General features: G+C 56.4%; 1 protein-coding gene across 1 annotated transcript in view; it reads left to right on the forward strand.

Annotated features, from left to right (window-relative positions):
* The window catches only part of LOC143020847 (uncharacterized), a 563130-nt gene extending 545144 nt beyond the window's left edge, over positions 1–17986 (forward strand). Inside the window, exons 3-7 of the mRNA XM_076177687.1 lie at positions 2650–2860; positions 3899–4030; positions 14717–14905; positions 16154–17083; positions 17845–17986. Of these exons, the coding sequence (XP_076033802.1) occupies positions 2650–2860; positions 3899–4030; positions 14717–14905; positions 16154–17083; positions 17845–17861 (1479 nt within the window). The 3' untranslated portion in view covers positions 17862–17986. The remainder of the gene's footprint in view (positions 1–2649; positions 2861–3898; positions 4031–14716; positions 14906–16153; positions 17084–17844) is intronic.
* The last annotated feature ends 4600 nt before the right edge of the window (positions 17987–22586 follow it).

Below are 22586 nucleotides of genomic sequence, written 5' to 3' on the forward strand. Positions count from 1 at the left end.
CACACACACACACACACACACACACACAATATGGGGCAGAGGTGACATTTTTGACTACAGATAAGTGACTCCTGGAGGTGTGATATGTATTTTTACACACACATACACACATACACACATTCACACACACACACATTCACACACACACACACTGCGGCGCTTCGGGTCGTTACTCTGACTCTCGTGGGCGGGGAGTTGGGTGTGTGTGTGTGTGTATGCATTACCCATAGATCGGACCTACGAGCTCTGAGCTCTCTTCCAGGAGGGAAATAGCTGTCGATCACAAGTCCAACACGTGATCCAAAGACCAAGTGAATACACACACACACACAGAAACCACTCCCACCCATTCCATCCCCTACGTACTCCACTCCCCTCCACCCTCTTATCTTGGCACCTCCTGGATGACGGGTCATCTCTGCATCTTGTCCACTGCCCTGGGTGGCGATAATAAGAATGAAATATGTAAAGAGCGCCATTGGGATCATGACCTCACTGACAGAATTCTTTGGTGACTTTTGTTCCGTCTGCTGTACACACACACACACACACACACACACACACACACGCATACACACACACATACGCACACACATACGCAACTCTGCATTCTAACAAAATCAAACCCATCAGAGCACCGAGGACTGACCGATACAAGAACAGTGCTATTCCATCCATTGTCCGCACAATAAACTCATTATAAATTTTAGACTAAGCATATCACTCTTATAATTACTATATTACTCATAAAAGTACTCGATTGTATTATTGTCAGTGTATCACTGCTATCTCAATAAACCTATTATTATTACATACACGCATACACACACACACACGCATACACACTCACATACCTTATGGGCCACACTTACAAATACACATGAAACAGCAAGAGATACTCTATGAGGATAGAAACGATATGACCTGTGTAATCCTTGATACATACAGGAATGAAATAACAGGAATCTCGAGCAATTTATTCTATTTTATTCATTTTATTATATATATTTAATTATCGTTATTATTATTCATTCTATTTTTATTTTATTTTATAAATTTATTTTTGTGTAATTATTATTATTATTTATTTGATTTGATTTATTTATTTATTTCTATTTAATTATTATTTAGTATTATTACTTATTTTACATTTTTATTCCATTTTTATTTTATTCTATTTATTTATCTATTTTTTTTTTTGTGTATGTGTGTGAAACATTAGTATCCTCTGACAAGGTAAACGAAGACCTTGCCTCTGTCGTTGTCATAACTGAGCCTCGCATTTGCGTCGTCCTTCTCATTAAGGAGCAACAGGACGGGAAGGACAAGCGCCTAACGCTCCTGTGAGAGTTGTTTATTAACCGGATGAATGACGGAGCCTCTCGCTGTCGTCGTCGTCGTCGTCGTCGAGGAAAGAAAGGAGGAAAGAAATGGCCATTTGGTGGGGAGACTCCGAATTGGAGGCGTTTATTCTTTATTCTTTTAGGTGTTTTTCATTTATTTACTACATTTATTTTTTTGTTTTACTTGTTTGTTTTTTGTTTAACTTTGTATATTTATACATTCAGGTTTATTTTTGTTAATTTTTTATTTCTGTATTTTTTTGTTTTATTGTTATTTATTTGTATATTTGCGACAATAGAGGTTGATGATGATGAAGGTGCTTCACAGTTAACAAGAAATGATAATATTCAGAAGGAAATGGAAAGAAATGAGTAAAAGATTGAACAAAAATATTAAATTAGTAAGTAGACAAATCATATCATAACCATCATCATCATCGTCGTCGTCGTCATCATCAATCATCGTCGTCATCATCAATCATCATCGTCATCATCATCATCACCAACACCACTAATATACTCTCATTTTCTTTTCGTTCCTCCATTCCATTTCCTCCCCAATCTCCCCCCACTCCTGTCCTCCCCACCTTTCCTCCCCCCTAACCCCTCCTCCCCTCCCCTCTCCTCTCCCCTTTCCTCCCACACTCTCCCTTCACCACCCCATCCTCCCTCCTCTCTTTCCCCCACCTCTCCCCCATACCCAAATTCTCCCTACTCCCTGCCAACACTCTCCCTTCTCCTTCCCCCACTCTCCTCTCCCCCTCCCCCACTCTCCTCTCTCCTCATCCCATCTTCTCTCCTACCCCAATCTCCCCTCTTCCATCCTTTCCCCCTCCCTTCCCTTCCCCAATCCCCACCAACCTCCCCCTCCCCCAATCCCCACCAACCTCCCCCTCCCCCAATCCCCACCAACCTCCCCCTCCCCCACTCCCCACCAACCCCCCACTCCCCACCAACCTCCCTCTCCCCCACTCCCCACCAACCTCCCACTCCCCACCAACCTCCCTCTCCCCCACTCCCCACCAACCTCCCTCTCCCCCACTCCCCACCAACCTCCCTCTCCCCCACTCCCCACCAACCTCCCTCTCCCCCACTCCCCACCAACCTCCCTCTCCCCCACTCCCCACCAACCTCCCTCTCCCCCACTCCCCACCAACTTCCCTCTCCCCCACTCCCCACCAACCTCCCTCTCCCCCACTCCCCACCAACCTCCCACTCCCCCAATCCCCACCAACCTCCCCCTCCCCCAATCCCCACCAACCTCCCCCTCCCCCACGCACCCCCACTCTCCCCCTCCCCCCTACAGGTCTCCTGGATCCGGCGGAGCGACCTGCACGTGCTGACGACGGGCTCGACGACCTACACCTCGGACGACCGGTTCGAGGCCCGCCACCAGGAGGGCTCGCCCTATTGGGTGCTCGTCCTCCGGCGCCCAGTCACCCGCGACTCGGGCGTCTACGAGTGCCAGGTCTCCACGCAGCCCAAGATGTACCGCAGGTTCACCCTCACCGTCCGAGGTGGGTTAGTAGTTGTTGTTAGTAGTAGTTGTTAGTAGTAGTTGTTAGTAGTAGTTGTTAGTAGTTGTTGTTAGCAGCTGTTGTAAGTAGTTGTTGTTAGCAGTTGTTAGTCGTAGTTGGTAGTTGTTGGTAGTTAGTAGTAGTTGGTAGTAGTTAGTAGTATCTAATATTTGTTGTCAGTAGATAGTGTACCGCAGGTTCACGCTCATTGTCCGAGGTGGGACGCCTGGAGCTGCGTAGTTAGTAGTTGTTGGTAGTAGTTAGTAGTGGTTAATACTTGTCATTAGTAGTTAGTGAGCAGCCTTCAGGTTCACGCTCACAGTCTGAGGTGGGGTGGAAGGCGCTGCTTAGCAGTTAGTAGTTCTTGGTAGTAGTAGTAGTTTTAATATTTGTTGTTAGTAGTATTTGATAGTAGTGGTTAGTAGTGGAAATTAACGAGCAGAGCATTTGTATCACAGCTTCACTCTCGCTGTAGTTAGTAGATGATAGTTGTCAGTTGTTGGTAGTAGTTAGTAGTAGTTCATATTTGTCAGTTGTTCTTATTTCTTGGTAGTAGTTAATGATCAGGTCCATTTTGAACTCGGTCACCCGTCGTATCGGCACTTTAACATGCTAAAGTGCTCTACCCACCGGTACTGTGGTGCAGCTTACGTTCTGTATCGTAAGTCGGGTTCATTTTGAACTCGGTCACGGTGACCCGTCGTATCGGCACTTTAACATGCTAAAGTGCTCTGCCCACCGGTACTGTGGTGCAGCTTACGTTCTATATCGTAAGTCAGGTTCATTTTGAACTCGGTCACAGTGACCCGTCGTATCGGTATTTTAACATGCTAAAGTGCTTTTGCCCGACCTAACTTGATATGGCGCGACCTAACCTGACCAACTGTGACCTGAAGTGACCTGTCGTGACCTGATGTGACCTAAAATAACCGTAAGCGTGCAGTACGACGTTTTGGGCTATTCCACTTTTCCCTGATGACCCGGTTTGACCTGCCACATCCGACTAAGGCCTCTCGTGTCTCTTTTCGGTTCTTTCAGAGCCTCGAGCTGAAATCGCCGGCGCCTCTGAAGTCTTCATGCGGGCCGGAAGCGACATCAACGTCACCTGTGTCGTCATCGGGGCGCCCAGGGGGACGCCCATCCAGTGGTATCACTCCCTCCCTCTCCCGCGTGAGTATCACCCCCCCCCCGCACCCCCTCCTTCCTCGCCCTCTTCCTTCCTCGCCCTCTTCCTTCCTCGCCCCTCTTCCCTCTTCCTTCCTCGCCCCTCTTCCCTCTTCCCTCTTCCTTCCTCGCCCCTCCCCCTTCCTCGCCCCTCTTCCTTCCTCGCCCCTCTTCCTTCCTCGCCCCTCTTCCTTCCTCGCCCCTCTTCCTTCCTCGCCCCTCTTCCTTCCTCGCCCCTCTTCCCTCTTCCTTTCTCGCTCCTCCCCCTTCCTTCCTGCACCTCTTCCCTCTTCCTCGCCCCTCTTCCCTCTTCCTCGCCCCTCTTCCCTCTTCCTCGCCCCTCTTCCTTCCTCGCCCCTCTTCCTTCCTCGCCCCTCTTCCTTCCTCGCCCCTCTTCCTTCCTCGCCCCTCTTCCTTCCTCGCCCCTCTTCCTTCCTCGCCCCTCTTCCTTCCTCGCCCCTCTTCCTTCCTCGCCCCTCTTCCTTCCTCGCCCCTCTTCCTTCCTCGCTCCTCCCCCTTCCTCGCCCCTCTTCCTTCCTCGCCCCTCTTCCTTCCTCGCCCCTCTTCCTTCCTCGCCCCTCTTCCCTCTTCCTTCCTCGCCCCTCTTCCCTCTTCCTTCCTCGCCCCTCTTCCCTCTTCCTTCCTCGCCCCTCTTCCCTCTTCCTTCCTCGCCCCTCTTCCCTCTTCCTTCCTCGCCCCTCTTCCCTCTTCCTTCCTCGCCCCTCTTCCCTCTTCCTTCCTCGCCCCTCTTCCCTCTTCCTTCCTCGCCCCTCTTCCCTCTTCCTTCCTCGCCCCTCTTCCCTCTTCCTTCCTCGCCCCTCTTCCCTCTTCCTTCCTCGCCCCTCTTCCCTCTTCCTTCCTCGCCCCTCTTCCCTCTTCCTTCCTCGCCCCTCTTCCCTCTTCCTTCCTCGCCCCTCTTCCCTCTTCCTTCCTCGCCCCTCTTCCCTCTTCCTTCCTCGCCCCTCTTCCCTCTTCCTTCCTCGCCCCTCTTCCTTCCTCGCCCCTCTTCCCTCTTCCTTCCTCGCCCTCCCCCTTCCTTCTTCGCCCTCCCCTTTCCTTCCTCGTCCCTCCCCCTTCCTTCCTCCTCGCCCCTCCCCCTTCCTCGCCCCTCTTCCCTCTTCCTTCCTCGCCCCTCTTCCCTCTTCCTTCCTCGCCCCTCTTCCCTCCCTTCCTTCCTCGCCCCTCTTCCCTCTTCCTTCCTCGCCCTCCCCTTTCCTTCCTCGCCCTCCCCTTTCCTTCCTCGCCCTCCCCTTTCCTTCCTCGCCCTCCCCTTTCCTTCCTCGCCCTCCCCTTTCCTTCCTCGCCCTCCCCTTTCCTTCCTCGCCCTCCCCTTTCCTTCCTCGCCCTCCCCCTTCCTTCCTCGCCCTCCCCCTTCCTTCCTCGCCCCTCCCCTTTCTCTTCCTCGTCCTCCCCTTTCTCTTCCTCGTCCTCTCGTCCTCCCCTTTCTCTTCCTCGTCCTCTCGGCCTCCCCTTTCTCTTCCTCGTCCTCCTCTTCCTTCCTCTGCCTTCCCCCTTCCTTCCTCGTCCTCCCCCTTCCTTCCTCGCCCTCGCCCTCCCCTTTCCTTCCTCGTCCCTCCCCCTGCCTTCCTCTTCCCCCTTCCTTCCTCGTTCCGCCCCCTTCCTTCCTCGTCCCTCCCCCTTCCTTCCTCGTCCTCCCCCTTCCTTCCTCGCCCTCGCCCTCCCCCTTCCTCGCCTTCCCCCTTCCTTCCTCGTCCTCCTCTTCCTTCCTCGTCCTCCTCTTCCTTCCTCGCCCTCGCCCTTCACTTCCTTCCTCGTCCTCCCCCTTCCTTCCTCGTCCTCCCCCTTCCTTCCTCGTCTTCCCCCTTCCTTCCTCGTCCTTCCCCTTCCTTCCTCGCCCTCGCCCTCCCTTTCCTTCCCCTTCCTTCCATGGCCCTCCCCCTTCCTTCCTCGCCCTCCCCCTTCCTTCCTCGTCCTCCTCTTCCTTCTTTGCCCTCGCCCTCCCCTTTCCTTCCCCTTCCTTCCTCGTCCTCCCCCTTCCTTCCTCGCCCTCGCCCTCCCCTTTCCTTCCTCGCCCTCCCCCTTCCTTCCTCGTCCCCCTCTTCCTTCCTCGTCCTCCTCTTCCTTCCTCGTCCTCCTCTTCCTTCCTCGTCCTCCTCTTCCTTCCTCGCCCTCCTCTTCCTTCCTCGCCCTCCCCCTTCCTCGCCCTCGCCCTCGCCCTCCCCCTTCCTCGCCCTCCCCCTTCCTTCCTCGCCCTCCCCCTTCCTTCCTCGCCCCTCTTCCCTCTTCCTTCCTCTTCCCCCCCCTTCCTTCCTCGTCCCTCCCCTCTTCCTCGCCCTCCTCTTCCTTCCTCGCCCTCCTCTTCCTTCCTCGCCCCTCTTCCCTCTTCCTTCCTGTCCCCCCTTCCTTCCTCGCCCCTCTTCCCTCTTCCTTCCTCGCCCCTCTTCCCTCTTCCTTCCTCGCCCCTCTTCCTTCCTCGCCCCTCTTCCTTCCTCGCCCCTCTTCCCTCTTCCTTCCTCGCCCCTCTTCCCTCTTCCTTCCTCGCCCCTCTTCCCTCTTCCTTCCTCGCCCCTCTTCCCTCTTCCTTCCTCGCCCCTCTTCCCTCTTCCTTCCTCGCCCCTCTTCCCTCTTCCTTCCTCGCCCCTCTTCCCCCCTCCTTCCTCGCCCTCCCCCTTCCTTTATCGCCCTCCTCTTCCTTCCTCGTCCCTCTTCCCTGTTTCTTCCTCGTCCCTCCTCCTTCCTCGTCCCTCCCCCTTCCTCGCCCCTCTTCCCTCCCCCGCCCCTCTTCCCTCCCCCTTCCTCTTCCCTCTTCCTTCCTCGCCCTCCCCTTTCCTTCCTCGCCCTCCCCCTTCCTTCCTCGCCCTCCCCCTTCCTTCTTCGCCCTCCCCTTTCCTTCCTCGTCCCTCCCCTTTCCTTCCTCGTCCCTCCCCTTTCCTTCCTCGTCCCTCCCCCTTCCTTCCTCGTCCCTCCCCCTTCCTCGCCCCTCTTCCCCCTTCCTTCCTCGTTCCTCCCCCTTCCTTCCTCGTCCCTCCCCCTTCCTTCCTCGTCCGCCCTCCCCCTTCCTCGCCTTCCCCCTTCCTTCCTCGCCCTCCCCCTTCCTTCCTCGTCCTCCTCTTCCTTCCTCGTCCTCCTCTTCCTTCCTCGCCCTCCTCTTCCTTCCTCCCTCGTCCATCTTTCCCCTTCCTTCCTCGCCCTTCTCCCTTCCTTCCTCGTCCTCCCCCTTCCTTCCTCGCCCTCGCCCTCCCCTTTCCTTCCTCGTCCTCCCCCCTCCTTCCTCGTCCTCCCCCTTCCTTCCTCGTCCTCCCCCTTCCTTCCTCGTCCTCCCCCTTCCTTCCTTCCTCGCCCTCGCCATCCCCTTTCCTTCCTCGTCCCTCCCCCTTCCTTCCTCGTCCCCCTTCCTTCCTCGTTCCTCCCACCTTCCTTCCTCGTCCTCACTCCTCTTCCTTCCTCGCCCTCCCCCTTCCTTCCTCGCCCTCCCCCTTCCTTCCTCGCCCTCACCCTTCCTTCCTCGCCCTTCCTTGCCCTCCCCCTTCCTTGCCCTCCCCCTTCCTTGCCATCCCCCTTCCTCGCCCCTCCTCTTCCTTCCTCGCCCCTCTTCCTTCCTCGCCCTCCTCTTCCTTCCTGGCCCCTTCCTTCCTCGCCCCTCTTCCCTCTTCGCCCCTCTTCCTTCCTCGCCCCTCTTCCCTCTTCCTTCCTCGCCCTCCCCCTTCCTTCCTCGCCCCTCTTCCCTCTTCCTTCCTCGCCCCTCTTCCCTCTTCCTTCCTCGCCCCTCTTCCCTCTTCCTTCCTCGCCCCTCTTCCCTCTTCCTTCCTCGCCCCTCTTCCCTCTTCCTTCCTCGCCCCTCTTCCCTCTTCCTTCCTCGCCCCTCTTCCCTCTTCCTTCCTCGCCCCTCTTCCCTCTTCCTTCCTCGCCCCTCTTCCCTCTTCCTTCCTCGCCCTCCCCCTTCCTTCCTCGCCCTCCTCTTCCTTCCTCGCCCCTCTTCCCTCTTCCTTCCTCGCCCCTCTTCCCTCTTCCTTCCTCGCCCCTCCCCCTTCCTCGCCCCTCTTCCCTCTTCCTCGCCCCTCTTCCCTCTTCCTCGCCCCTCTTCCCTCTTCCTCGCCCCTCTTCCCTCTTCCTTCCTCGCCCCTCTTCCCTCTTCCTTCCTCGCCCTCCCCCTTCCTTCCTCGCCCTCCCCCTTCCTTCCTCGCCCTCCCCCTTCCTTCCTCGCCCTCCCCCTTCCTTCCTCGCCCTCCCCCTTCCTTCCTCGCCCCTCTTCCTTCCTCGCCCCTCTTCCCTCTTCCTTCCTCGTCCCCCTTCCTTCCTCCTCCTCCCCCTTCCTTCCTCGTCCTCCCCCTTCCTTCCTCGCCCTCGCCCTCCCCTTTCCTTCCTCGTCCTCCGCCTTCCTCCCTCGTCCTCCCCCTTCCTTCCTCGCCCTCGCCCTCCCCTTTCCTTCCTCGTCCCTCCCCCTTCCTTCCTCTTCCCCCTTCCTTCCTCGTTCCTCCCCCTTCCTTCCTCGTCCCTCCCCCTTCCTTCCTCGTCCCTCCCCCTTCCTTCCTCGCCCTCGCCCTCCCCTTTCCGTCCTCGTCCCTCCCCCGTCCTTCCTCGTCCCTCCCCCTTCCTTCCTCGCCCTCGCCCTCCCCTTTCCTTCCTCGTCCCTCCCCCTTCCTTCCTCGTCCTCCCCCTTCCTTCCTCGTCCCTCCCCCTTCCTTCCTCGTCCTCCTCCCTCCTTCCTCGCCCTCCCCCTTCCTTCCTCGCCCTCCCCCTTCCTTCCTCGCCCTCCCCCTTCTCTCCTCGCCCTTCCTTGCCCTCCCCCTTCCTTGCCCTCCCCCTTCCTCGCCCTCCCCCTTCCTCGACTTCCCCCTTCCTTCCTCGCCCTCCTCTTCCTTCCTTGCCCTCGCCCTTCTCTTCCTTCCTCGCCCCTCTTCCTTCCTCGTCCCTCCTCCTTCCTCGTCCCTCCCTCCTTCCTCGCCCTCCCCCTTCCTTCCTCGCCCCTCTTCCCTCTTCCTTCCTCGCCCCTCTTCCCTCTTCCTTCCTCGCCCCTCTTCCCTCTTCCTTCCTCGCCCCTCTTCCCTCTTCCTTCCTCGCCCCTCTTCCCTCTTCCTTCCTCGCCCCTCTTCCCTCTTCCTTCCTCGCCCCTCCCTCTTCCTTCCCTCTCCCTTCCCTCTCCCTTCCTTCCCCGTTCCTTCCTCGCCCCTCTTCCCTCTTCATTCCTCGCCCTCCTCTTCCTTGCCTTCCCTCTTTCTTCCTCGTTCCTCCCCCTTCCTTCCTCGCCCCTCTTCCCACTTCCTTCCTCGCCCCTCTTCCCCCTTCCATCCTCGCCCTCCTCTTCCCCCTTCTTCCTTCCTCGCCCCTCTTCCCTCTTCCTTCCTCGCCCTCCCCCTTCCTCGCCCTCCCCCTTCCTTCCTCGCCCTCCCCCTTCCTTCCTCGCCCTCCCCCTTCCTTCCTCCCCCTTCCTTCCTCGCCCTCGCCCTCCCCTTTCCTTCCCCTTCCTTCCTCGTCCTCCCCCTTCCTTCCTCGCCCTCGCCCTCTCCCTTCCTTCCTCGTCCTCGTCCCCCTTCTTTGTCCTCCGTCTTCCTTCCTCGCCCTCCCCCTTCCTTCCTCGCCCTCCCCCTTCCTTCCTCGCCCTCCCCCTTCCTTCCACGCCCTTCCTTGCCCTCCCCCTTCCTTGCCCGTCTTCCTTCCTCGCCCTCCCCCTTCCTCGCCTTCCCCCTTCCTTCCTCGTCCTCCTCTTCCTTCCTCGTCCTCCTCTTCCTTCCTCGCCCTCCTCTTCCTTCCTCCCTCGTCCATCTTTCCCCTTCCTTCCGCGCCCTCCTCTTCCTTCCTCGCCCTTCTTCCCTCTTCCTTCCTCGCCCTTCTTCCCTCTTCCTTCCTCGCCCCTCTTCCCTCTTCCTTCCTCGCCCCTCTTCCCTCTTCCTTCCTCGCCCCTCTTCCCTCTTCCTTCCTCCTTCCGCCCCTCTTCCCTCTTCCTTCCTCGCCCCTCTCCCTTCTCCTCGCCCCTCTTCCCTCTTCCTTCCTCGCCCCTCTTCCCTCTTCCTTCCTCGCCCCTCTTCCCTCTTCCTTCCTCGCCCCTCTTCCTTCCTCGCCCCTCTTCCTTCCTCGCCCCTCTTCCCTCTTCCTTCCTCGCCCTCCCCCTTCCTTCCTCGCCCTCCCCCTTCCTTCTTCGCCCTCCCCTTTCCTTCCTCGTCCCTCCCCTTTCCTTCCTCGTCCCTCCCCTTTCCTTCCTCGCCCCTCCCCTTCCTTCCTCGCCCTCGCCCTCCCCTTTCCTTCCTCGTCCTCCCCCTTCCTTCCTCGTACCTCCCCCTTCCTTCCTCGCCCTCGTCCCTCCCCTTTCCTTCCTCGTCCCTCCCCCATCCTTCTTCGCCCTCGCCCTCCCCCTTCCTTCCTCGTCCCTCCTCCTTCCTCGTCCCTCCCCCTTCCTTCCTCTTCCCCCTTCCTTCCTCGTTCCTCCCCCTTCCTTCCTCGCCCTCCCCCTTCCTTCCTCGCCCTCCCCCTTCCTTCCTCGCCCTCCCCCTTCCTTCCTCGCCCTCCCCCTTCCTTCCTCGCCCTCCCCCTTCCTTCCTCGCCCTCCCCCTTCCTTCCTCGTCCTCCTCTTCCTTCCTCGTCCATCTTTCCCCTTCCTTCCTCGCCCTCCCCCTTCCTTCCTCCCCCTTCCTTCCTCGCCCTCCCCCTTCCTTCCTCGCCCTCCCCCTTCCTTCCTCGCCCTCCCCCTTCCTTCCTCGCCCTCCCCCTTCCTTCCTCGCCCTCCCCCTTCCTTCCTCGTCCCTCCCCCTTCCTTCCTCGTCCCTCCCCCTTCCTCGCCCCTCTTCCCTCTTCCTTCCTCGCCCCTCTTCCCTCTTCCTTCCTCGCCCTCCTCTTCCTTCCTGGCCCCTCGCCCTCCTCTTCCTTCTTTGTCCTCCCTCTTCCTCTCTCCTCTTCTTTCCTCGACCTCCCTCTTCCTTCCTTGCCCCTCTTCCCTCTTCCTTCCTTGCCCCTCTTCCCTCTTCCTTCCTGGCCCCTCCCCTTCCTTCCTGGCCCTCCCCCTTCCTTCCTCGCCATCCCCTTTCCTTCCTCGTCCCTCCCCCTTCCTTCCTCGTCCCTCCCCCTTCCTTCCTCGACCTCCCCCTTCCTTCCTCGCCCTCGCCCTCCCCTTTCCTTCCCCTTCCTTCCTCGTCCTCCCCCTTCCTTCCTCGCCCCCCCTCGCCCTCCCCCTTCCTTCCTCGCCCTCCTCTTCCTTCCTGGCCCCTCCCCCTTCCTTCCTCGTCACTCCCCCCTTCCTTCCTCGCCACTCTTCCCTCTTCCTTCCTCGCCCTCCCCCTCCCTTCCTGGCCCCTCCCCCTTCCTTCCTCGCCACTCTTCCTTCCTCGCCCTCCCCCTCCCTTCCTCGCCCTTCCATGCCCTCCCCCTTCCTTGCCCCCTTCCTTCCTGGCCCCTCGCCCAGGAAGGAAGAGGAGGGCGAGGAAGGAAGAGGGAAGAGGGGCGAGGAAGGAAGGGGGAGGGGCCAGGAAGGAAGAGGAGGGCGAGGAGAGAAGAGGGGCGAGGAAGGAAGTGGGAGGGGCCAGGAAGGAAGAAGGGGGAAGAGGAGGGCGAGGAAGGAAGAGGAAAGAGGGGCGAGGAAGTGGGAGGGGCCAGGATGGAAGAGGAGGGCGAGGAAGGAAGAGGAAAGAGGGGCGAGGAAGGAAGGTGGGAGGGACGAGGAAGGAAGAGGAGGGTGAGGAAGGAAAGGGGAGGTCGAGGAAGGAAGGGGGAGGGGCCAGGAAGAAAGAGGAGGGCGAGGAAGGAAGAGGGAAGAGGGGCGAGGAAGGAAGGGGGAGGGGCCAGGAAGAGGAAGAAAGAGGGAAGAGGTGCGAGGAAGGAAGAAGAGGGCGAGGAAGTAAGAGGGGCGAGGAAGGAAGGGGGGAGGGACGAGGAAGGAAGGGGGAGGGGCCAGGAAGGAGAAGGAAGAGGGAAGAGGGGCGAGGAAGGAAGGGGGAGGGGCCAGGAAGGAAGAGAGAAGAGGGGCGAGGAAGGAAGAGGGAAGGGGGGCGAGGAAGGAGGGGGAGGGGCCAGGAAGGGAGGGGGAGGAGCCAGGAAGGAAGAGGGGGGCGAGGAAGGAAGAGGGGCGAAGAGGGAAGAGGGGCGAGGAAGGAAGGGGCCAGGAAGGAAGAGGAGGGCGAGGAAGGAAGGTGGGAGGGACGAGGAAGGAAGAGGAGGGACGAGGAAGGAAGAGGAGGGACGAGGAAGGAAGAGGAGGGCGAGGAAGGAAGAGAAGAGGGGCGAGGGAGGAAGGAGGAGGGGCCAGGAAGAGGAAGAAAGAGGGAAGAGGTGCGAGGAAGGAAGAAGAGGGCGAGGAAGTAAGAGGGGCGAGGAAGGAAGGGGGAGGGAAGTGGGGCGAGGAAGGAAGGGGGAGGGGCCAGGAAGGGAAGAGGGGCGAGGAAGGAAGGGGGGAGGGACGAGGAAGGAAGGGGGAGGGGCCAGGAAGGAAGAGAGAAGAGGGGCGAGGAATGAAGAGGGAAGGGGGGCGAGGAAGGAAGGGAAAGGGCGAGGAAGGAAGGGGGGAGGGACGAGGAAGGAAGGGGGGAGGGGCCAGGAAGGAAGAGGGATGAGGAAGGAAGGGGGAGGGGCCAGGAAGAAAGAGGAGGGCGAGGAAGGAAGAGGGAAGAGGGCAGGAGGAAGGAAGAGGGAAGAGGGGCGAGGAAGGAAGGACGAGGAAGGAAGGGGGAGGGGCCAGGAAGAGGAAGAAAGAGGGAAGAGGTGCGAGGAAGGAAGAAGAGGGCGAGGAAGTAAGAGGGGCGAGGAAGGAAGGGGGGAGGGACGAGGAAGGAAGGGGGAGGGGCCAGGAAGGAAGAGGAGGGCGAGGAAGGAAGAGGGAAGAGGGGTGAGGAAGGAAAGGGGGAGGGGCCAGGAAGGAAGAGAGAAGAGGGGCGAGGAATGAAGAGGGAAGGGGGGCGAGGAAGGAAGGGAAAGGGCGAGGAAGGAAGGGGGGAGGGACTAGGAAGGAAGGGGGGAGGGACTAGGGAGGAAGGAAGAGGGTTGAGGAAGGAAGGGGGAGGGGCCAGGAAGGAAGGGGGAGGGAAGAGGAGGGCGAGGAAGGAAGAGGGAAGGCGGGCGAGAAAGGAAGGGTGAGGGGCCAGGAAGGAAGGGTGAGGGGCCAGGAAGGAAGGGGGGAGGGGCCAGGAAGGAAGGGGGGAGGGACGAGGAAGGAAGGGGGCCAGGAAGGAAGAGGAGGGCGAGGAAGGAAGGGGGAGGGAGGAAGGGGGAGGGACGAGGAAGGAAGAGGAGGGCGAGGAAGGAAGGGGGAATAGGGGCGAGGAAGGAAGAGGAGGGCGAGGAAGGAAGAGGAGAGCGAGGAAGGAAGAGGGGAGAGGAAGAGGGAGGACAAAGAAGGAAGAGGAGGTCGAGGAAGGAAGGGGGGACAGGAAGGAAAGAAGGGCGTGGTAAGGGGAAGGCAAGGAAAGAAAGGGGGGCGAGGAAGGAAGGGGGAGGGCGAGGAAGGAAGGGGAAGGACGACGAAGGAAGGGGGAGGACGACGAAGGAAGTGGGAGGGCGACTTCCCCTTGCTTGCCCCTCTTCCTTCCTCGTCCCTCCTCCTTCCTCGCCCCTCTTCCTTCCTCGTCCCTCCTCCTTCCTCGCCCCTCTTCCTTCCTCCGTTCCTTGCCCTCCCCCTTCCTCGCCCACCTTCCTTCCTTCCTTGCCCTTCCCCTACCTCGCCCCTCTCCCTTCCTCTCCCCCCTTGCCCTCCCCCTTCCTCGTCCCTCTTTCTTCCTCGCCCCTCCCCCTTCCTCGCCCCTCTTCCTTCGTCGCCCTTCTTCCTCCCTCGCCCCTCTCCCTTCCTCGTCTCTCTTCCTTCCTTCCCTCCTTGCCCTCCCCATTCCTAGTCCCTCTTCTTTCCTCGCCCCTCCTCTTCCTTGCCCTCCCCCTTCCTCGCCCCTTCTCTTCCTCCCCTTCCCCGCCCTTCCTCTTCCTTCTTTGCCCTCCTTCTTCCTCGCCCCTCCTCTTCCTCTCCCCCTTCCTTCCTTCCTTGCCCTTCCATAAGTTTAAGCTCTTTTTTCATTCTTTTTCGTTTCCGAAACTTCTCTTTTAATGCTCACCTTGATCGCTGTCTGTCTACTCGGGCGGGAAATTGCTTTCCTTATAATCAATTGGCCTGTCTGTCTGTCTGTCTGTACGCACTGATAGCCGTTCTAAGAAATTGCCCCATTGATTAAGCCTAAAGGCGAAAAAAAATAAATATTAGAAAAAAGTTACAAATCTTTTTATATTTCTTCTTTTTTCTTTTTTTTCGTACTTTTTCTTTTCTTTTCGATTTTTTTCTTTCTGTTCTTTTATTCTTTTTTCCTTTTTCTTTAACATCCCGCATGATTACGAAACCAATCCACACATGACCAGACAACCACCTGCCTGTCCCATCTATACCAGCTGTCTCCTCCCACTCACCCTCCACCATCTGTACAATAATGAAATAACCATCTGTACATCAATCTACGGAGAAGACACTCCCAACATCCACTATCTTAACCACCTGAGTAATACATACGGACCTTGCACCACCTGACCTTGTTCTTCATGTCCCAGCTGGTTAGTTGAACCATATGAACAGTGTATATATACAGCCTCTGCACCACCTAACCTTATTCTTCTTGCCGCCAGCTGGTTACTTGAACCACCTGAACAGTATACATAACCTGCACCACCTGAGTTGTATACAGCCCCTGCACCACCTGAGCAATAAACACAGCCACTACACCACCTGTCCCCCATTCTTCCGGTCCCAGATGGTTACTGTCCCATTTTCCCCAGCTGGCACCGTGGGAGAGAACGTCCAGCTGGTGAGCGAGGGCGGACGAGGCGGCGTGCAGCTGGTGACGGATAAGCACAGCGGGACCAGCTGGCTCTTGGTGACGTCAGCGACCTGGAGGGATGCGGGTACCTACTCTTGCGCACCTCAGGGGGCTCACCCGGCCTCCATTACCGTCCACGTGCTCGACCGTAAGTACGAGGAGGAGGAGGAGGTGGAAGAGGAGGAGGGTAAGGGGGAGGAGGTGGAAGAGGAGGAGGGTAAGATGGAACAGGAGGAAGGTAAGGGGAGAGGAGGAGGAGGGTAAGAGGAGGAGGAGGAGGAGGAGAAGGGAGGTGAAGGGTAAGAGGAGGAGGGAAGAGGAGAGGTAAGGTGGAAGAGGAGGAGGATAAGGGGGAAGAGGAGGTGGAAGGTAAGGTGGGAGGAGGTGGAAGAGGAGGAAGGTAATGGGGAGGAGGTGGAATAGGAGGAGGGTAAGGGAAAGGAAAGAGGAAGGTAGAGGGAGGAGGGAATGTAGGGGAGAAGGTAGGGGGGAAGAAGGAGGAGGAGGGTAAGGGGAGGAGAAGGAGGGTAAGGGGGAAGATGAAGGTAGAGGGGTTGGGTAAGGGGAAGGAGGAATGTTTAAAAGGGAAGAGGAGGACGGAAGATAAGAGGAGGAAGGAGGAGGAGGAGGAAGTTAGGAGGAGGGAGGAGGGGGAAGGAGGGAGAAAGGAGAAGGGAGGAGATGGAGGGAGGAACAGGAAGGGGTGGAGGAGGAGATGGAGGAGGGGAGGAGGGGGAGGAGGAGGAGGGGAGAGGAGGAGGAGGAGGGAGGGAGGGAAGAGGAGGAGGAGGAGGAGGAGGGGGGGAAGGGGGTAAGGGCAGAAGATCGAAGAAGAAAAGGGGAGGAGGAGGAGGAGGAGGAAGAAGAAGAGGAGGAGGGGAAACTGGAGATATAGCAGAAGATCGAAGAAGAAAGGTGGTGGAGGAGGAGGAGGAAGAATATGAGGAAGAGGAAGAAGAGGAGGAAGAGAACAGGATGGGGGAAATGGAGACTAATGATAGGAAAAGGAGGCAGAAGAGGAGGAGGAGGAGGAGGAAGAGAATAGGAGGGGTGGAATGGAGGTAACTGGGAGGAGGAGTAGGAGACCAGAGGGAGGTCAGTGAAACGAAGAAGAGGAGAGAAGAATAGAAAATGGAAGGCGGTCGAAGAAAAATGATCCTGCATGGAGAATGCGGCGAAGATGGAAGAGGGGGATGGAGGGGAGGGGGTACATAGAGAGTGGAGGGGACGAGGAAGGGGGAGGAAGAGAAGTGTGGGAAGGTGGAGAGGCGCTAATGAATGATGGAGAGAGGATGTCAAAGTGATTGATGAAAAGAAAACGAGAAGACGAATCACGTGAAAGAAAACGGGTTGTGCCTCTGATGGTCTTTTGTTTTGTTTTTTTCTTTTTTTCCAGAGGATGCCCCAGCGGCGATGCAGCGTGACGGCCCCAGTTCGTCCTCGCCCTCCACTTACTCGCCCTCCACCACCTCCTCCTCGACAGCCACCCTCATCTTCCTGGCGACCTCCCCGCTCTTCCTCGGTGGCTGTGGCTCCTGTACAGCCACCCGGGTGGCGGCTGTGGCGGTGGCGGCTGTCGTGGCTGTGTGTGTGGACCTCTTGAGAGGTTTCGTTAAGGCTGCTGAAGATTACTTGCCCAAGATGAAGTCGAGTTTACGTCCACTCGTTTCTTGTTCTCCAGCTTCTGTTCCGACTCCAGCGGAGAACATTTCCACACCGGTCTTGTTCACAAGAACAGACGTCACGGGTACAGAGAACATCATAACAGACTTCACATCCACAGGGGACTTGGTGAACAGAAGCTTCACATCAACGGGAAACAGGATCCCAACAGATTTTACATCTACAGGAAATATGATCCAAACAGAATTCACATTAACAGGAAACAGTGTCCAGGAGGTCTTCCCATCAACGGGAAATATAGTCCAAACAGACTTCACATCAACAGGGACCAGGGTCCAAAGAGGCCTCACATCAACGGGGAACATGAATCAAACGGATGTTGGATCTACAATAGGCACGATCACCGTTCCAGACATCATCACCACGACAACACCACCAAAAACCACGACCACAAGCACCATCACAATACCTGACACAACCACCAAAACAGACCTCACCACTGCAACAGACACCACAACGCCAACAGACGCTGACACAGAAGTATCCAGTGCTACAACAGGAAACGTAAATCCTGTTGTTGGCGAGACAACAGTGTACATCAGGTCTACGATAACTACAACAGGAGGAGTTCGTGGACCATCTGGGTACGGAAACCCACAGCAGTCCCACCAGGCAGTGGATCGGCCGTCTACAGCGCAACCAGGTAATGGGGTGCTCACCCATCTGGCATCATCTTAATCATTTCTCTTTATTGGACAGATGTGGCAACTATGCAGACTGCAAGGTCAGGGTGGTCATTGTGTTTGTGTGTATGTAGCACACAACCAGCGTTAAGATAAAAAACACAATCTCATCAGATGGTGTAAACACCCTAACTGTGCAACGTTGCCACATCGTCAATACTGGTTAAGTATTATCCTTCTGTACAGATGTAGACCTCCCCATTTCTACTCCAGAATCATCCATACTGAAGTCATCTGACTGCACTGTAGCTAGGGGATTGCCCACACCTAAATTGTCCCTGCCTATCTATATACTAGCCTTGATCCTGTGTGCGTTGTCTAGTGTCCCCTGCTTTATCCTCATTTCTCTGCCGCCATCTCATTACCTGAGATTACAGATATTTTACCTGGAGTTGCCCTATTTTTACTTGCACTTGCCCAGGGCATGGGCGTGATGCAGAGATAACCCGTCATCCATGAGGAGCCAAGATAAGAGGGAGGGAGTAGGGTGGATGGGTGCGGAGTATGTTGGGGTGGAATGGGTGGGGGTGGATGTTATGCCTTTGTTTTTTGGCTACCTCCCTTGTATCTTGGGAACCGTGCAAACTGGACCTTAGACATACCTTCCCATCAGGTCACAGGTGACACCCTCCCATGACCTGAGATCGATGTCGAGGGTCTTTGTGAAAATCCTTCAGGAACCACGCGAAGAGTGTGACACTCGTCGTTCTTCCCCCAACAGGTTGCGGTGGAGTCTGACAAAGGACGCGTCCGGTGACCAAGCGACCTCGAGACCCACGAAGGAGGAGGAGGAGAACCTTATGGATAACGAAGCCAGGACTCGACCTCGCCCGATTACATCATTTTCTTTGATTTTTGGAACGGCTCTGTGAATAAAATGAATTCTCTATATAGTTGTGTTTTTCTTTTCTTTTTTATGATCCTCAGTTCTCACACCCCTTCCACTTTAACTTATACTTCATCCTTCCTTCCCTCCCTCCTCCCCCTCTTCCTTTTCCTCCTCCATACAGGCAAAAAGGACAAAACCACGCGGAGCCTCAACTTTGGCTCGGCCCCATGACTGCGCCCTTGGGTCCAGGCTCTTCTGATGTACCTCTCAGTGCCCATGGAACAACTCTCTCCCCCCTGGAACAAGTTTCGGCCAAATCGGCAGACCTGACGATTTTCCTCAAAATTCATGGGTTAACCCCTTTGGAATTTTTTGAGGTTTTCTGGTCACTTGCTCCGATTGGGTGACCATCTGACCCATCTGGACGACTCCCTCCCTCTGGAGTAAGTTTGGGCCAAATCGGAGACATGACGGTTTTTGTCCAAATCCGTGGGTTAACCCCTTTGGTAATTTTGAGGGTCATTTTGGCCACTTGTCCCGATTGGGCCACCACCTCAGCTACAGGTCGAGGGCCACCAGGGCTCTTGCGGATCGCACTTAGATACTGCTCAGGCTAAAAGTACGGGCGCCAACAAGCGGAAATGAGAGGGGAAAATTACACAAATTTGGCTGGTCGCCACAACCTCGCCCTTGGGTCCAGGTTCCCCACGTCTACCTCGCTGTGCCCTGTGGACGACTCTCTCCCTCTGGAGTAAGTTTGGGCCAAATCGGAGACATGACGGTTTTTGACCAAATCCGTGGGTTAACCCCTTTGGTAATTTTGAGGGTCATTTTGGCCACTTGTCCCGATTGGGCCACCACCTCAGCTACAGGTCGAGGGCCACCAGGGCTCTTGCGGATCGCACTTAGATACTGCTCAGGCTAAAAGTACGGGCGCCAACAAGCGGAAATGAGAGGGGAAAATTACACACAAATTTGGCTGGTCGCCACAACCTCGCCCTTGGGTCCAGGTTCCCCACGTCTACCTCGCTGTGCCCTGTGGACGACTCTCTCCCTCTGGAGTAAGTTTGGGCCAAATCGGAGACATGACGGTTTTTGTCCAAATCCGTGGGTTAACCCCTTTGGTAATTTTGAGGGTCATTTTGGCCACTTGTCCCGATTGGGCCACCACCTCAGCTACAGGTCGAGGGCCACCAGGGCTCTTGCGGATCGCACTTAGATACTGCTCAGGCTAAAAGTACGGGCGCCAACAAGCGGAAATGAGAGGGGGAAATTACACAAATAAATTTGGCTGGTCGCCACAACCTCGCCCTTGGGTCCAGATTCCCCACGTCTACCTCGCTGTGCCCTGTGGACGACTTTCTCCCTCTGGAGTAAGTTTGGGTCAAATCGGAGACATGACGGTTTTTGTCCAAATCCGTGGGTTAACCCCTTTGGTAATTTTGAGGGTCATTTTGGCCACTTGTCCCGATTGGGCCACCACCTCAGCTACAGGTCGAGGGCCACCAGGGCTCTTGCGGGTCGCACTTAGATACTGCTCAGGCTAAAAGTACGGGCGCCAACAAGCGGAAATGAGAGGGGAAAATTACACAAATTTGGCTGGTCGCCACAACCTCGCCCTTGGGTCCAGGTTCCCCACGTCTACCTCGCTGTGCCCTGTGGACGACTCTCTCCCTCTGGAGTAAGTTTGGGCCAAATCGGAGACATGACGGTTTTTGTCCAAACCCTTTGGTAATTTTGAGGGTCATTTTGGCCACTTGTCCCGATTGGGCCACCACCTCAGCTACAGGTCGAGGGCCACCAGGGCTCTTGCGGGTCGCACTTAGATACTGCTCAGGCTAAAAGTACGGGCGCCAACAAGCGGAAATGAGAGGTGTTAATTACACACAAATTTGGCTGGTCGCCACAACCTCGCCCTTGGGTCCAGGTTCCCCACGTCTACCTCGCTGTGCCCTGTGGACGACTCTCTCCCTCTGGAGTAAGTTTGGGCCAAATCGGAGACATGACGGTTTTTGTCCAAATCCGTGGGTCATTTTGGCCACTTGTCCCGATTGGGCCACCACCTCAGCTACAGGTCGAGGGCCACCAGGGCTCTTGCGGGTCGCACTTAGATACTGCTCAGGCTAAAAGTACGGGCGCCAACAAGCGGAAATGAGAGGGGAAAATTACACACAAATTTGGCTGGTCGCCACAACCTCGCCCTTGGGTCCAGGTTCCCCACGTCTACCTCGCTGTGCCCTGTGGACGACTCTCTCCCTCTGGAGTAAGTTTGGGCCAAATCGGAGACATGACGGTTTTTGTCCAAATCCGTGGGTTAACCCCTTTGGTAATTTTGAGGGTCATTTTGGCCACTTGTCCCGATTGGGCCACCACCTCAGCTACAGGTCGAGGGCCACCAGGGCTCTTGCGGGTCGCACTTAGATACTGCTCAGGCTAAAAGTACGGGCGCCAACAAGCGGAAATGAGAGGGGAAAATTACACAAATTTGGCTGGTCGCCACAACCTCGCCCTTGGGTCCAGGTTCCCCACGTCTACCTCGCTGTGCCCTGTGGACGACTCTCTCCCTCTGGAGTAAGTTTGGGCCAAATCGGAGACATGACGGTTTTTGTCCAAATCCGTGGGTTAACCCCTTTGGTAATTTTGAGGGTCATTTTGGCCACTTGTCCCGATTGGGTCACCACCTCAGCTACAGGTCGAGGGCCACCAGGGCTCTTGCGGGTCGCACTTAGATACTGCTCAGGCTAAAAGTACGGGCGCCAACAAGCGGAAATGAGAGGGGAAAATTACACCAAAATGGCTGGTCGCCACAACCTCGTCCTTGGGTCCAGGTTCACCACGTCTACCTCGCTGTGCCCTGTGGACGACTCTCTCCCTCTGGAGTAAGTTTGGGCCAAATCGGAGACATGACGTTTTTTGTCCAAATCCGTGGGTTAACCCCTTTGGTAATTTTGAGGGTCATTTTGGCCACTTGTCCCGATTGGGCCACCACCTCAGCTACAGGTCGAGGGCCACCAGGGCTCTTGCGGATCGCACTTAGATACTGCTCAGGCTAAAAGTACGGGCGCCAACAGGCGGAAATGAGAGGGGAAAATTACACACAAATTTGGCTGGTCGCCACAACCTCGCCCTTGGGTCCAGGTTCCCCACGTCTACCTCGCTGTGCCCTGTGGACGACTCTCTCCCTCTGGAGTAAGTTTGGGCCAAATCGGAGACATGACGGTTTTTGTCCAAATCCGTGGGTTAACCCCTTTGGTAATTTTGAGGGTCATTTTGGCCACTTGTCCCGATTGGGTCACCACCTCAGCTACAGGTCGAGGGCCACCAGGGCTCTTGCGGATCGCACTTACATACTGCTCAGGCTAAAAGTACGGGCGCCAACAGGCGGAAATGAGAGGGGAAAATTACACACAAATTTGGCTGGTCGCCACAACCTCGCCCTTGGGTCCAGGTTCCCCACGTCTACCTCGCTGTGCCCTGTGGACGACTCTCTCCCTCTGGAGTAAGTTTGGGCCAAATCGGAGACATGTCTCCGATTTGGCCCAAACTTACTCCAGAGGGAGAGAGTCGTCCACAGGGCACAGCGAGGTAGACGTGGGGAACCTGGACCCAAGGGCGAGGTTGTGGCGACCAGCCAAATTTGTGTGTAATTTTCCCCTCTCATTTCCGCCTTTTGGCGCCCATACTTTTAGCGTAAGCAGTAAGTGCGATCCGCAAGAGCCTTGGTGGCCCTCGACCTGTAGCTGAGGTGTTTACCCCATCGGGACAAGTGGCCAAAATGACCCTCAAAATTACCAAAGGGGTTAACCCACGGATTTGGAGAAAAACCGTCATATCTCAGATTTGGCCCAAACTTACTCCAGAGGGAGGGAGTGTCGTAATAATACTCGCATCATAAAGTATAGTCACCGCTTTTATCGATCGTTTTCTCTTTCACCCGTGAATATTGATAACCATAGAAAATGTGATTAAGACAGTTTAGAGCAGAGGGAAATTTGAAGCTACCAGGGGGAAATAATTACACTACCTACTAAAAAAAATCTCTGATGGATTTTCTCATGTCTGAGAGAGAATGCCTGTTTATCAGTATATTTGTTCATTTGAAAAATAAATTAGTAAATAGTCACAGTGTATTTCAACTACTCTTTCCCTGCTACACATGAAGGGGGGAAATCTGGATAGTTGACCTGGGTGCAGGGGGAAATGACAGAAAAAAGTTTGGGAACCACTGGTTTAGAGAGAATGGCATTACGCAGGGGCAACTACAATAAATATAATCAAGACGCCGATATGGCAGCCTCGCGTATCCACTTACTCCTCATGCCGCCTACGTATGCGGCACCGTATGGAAGGGGTTAAATTTGGCTCGTCCCCATGACCGCGCCCTTGGGTCCAGGCTCTTCTCATGTACCTCTCAGTGCCCAGGGAACAACTCTCTCACCCTGGGACAAGTTTCGGCCAAATCGGCAGACCTGACGATTTTCCTCAAAATCCCTTTGGAATTTTTTTAGGTTGTTCTGGTCACTTGCTCCGACTGGGTCACCCTCTGACCCATAGGTCGAGGGTCACGAGGTCTACTACGGATATCACTTGGAGACCACCCAGGCCAAAGGTAAGGGCTCCTTAGACGCGAAGGG

The sequence above is a fragment of the Oratosquilla oratoria genome, chromosome 40 (assembly GCF_046742065.1).
Source record: "Oratosquilla oratoria isolate Oo_2021 chromosome 40, ASM4674206v1, whole genome shotgun sequence".
Lineage (NCBI taxonomy): Eukaryota > Metazoa > Arthropoda > Malacostraca > Stomatopoda > Squillidae > Oratosquilla > Oratosquilla oratoria.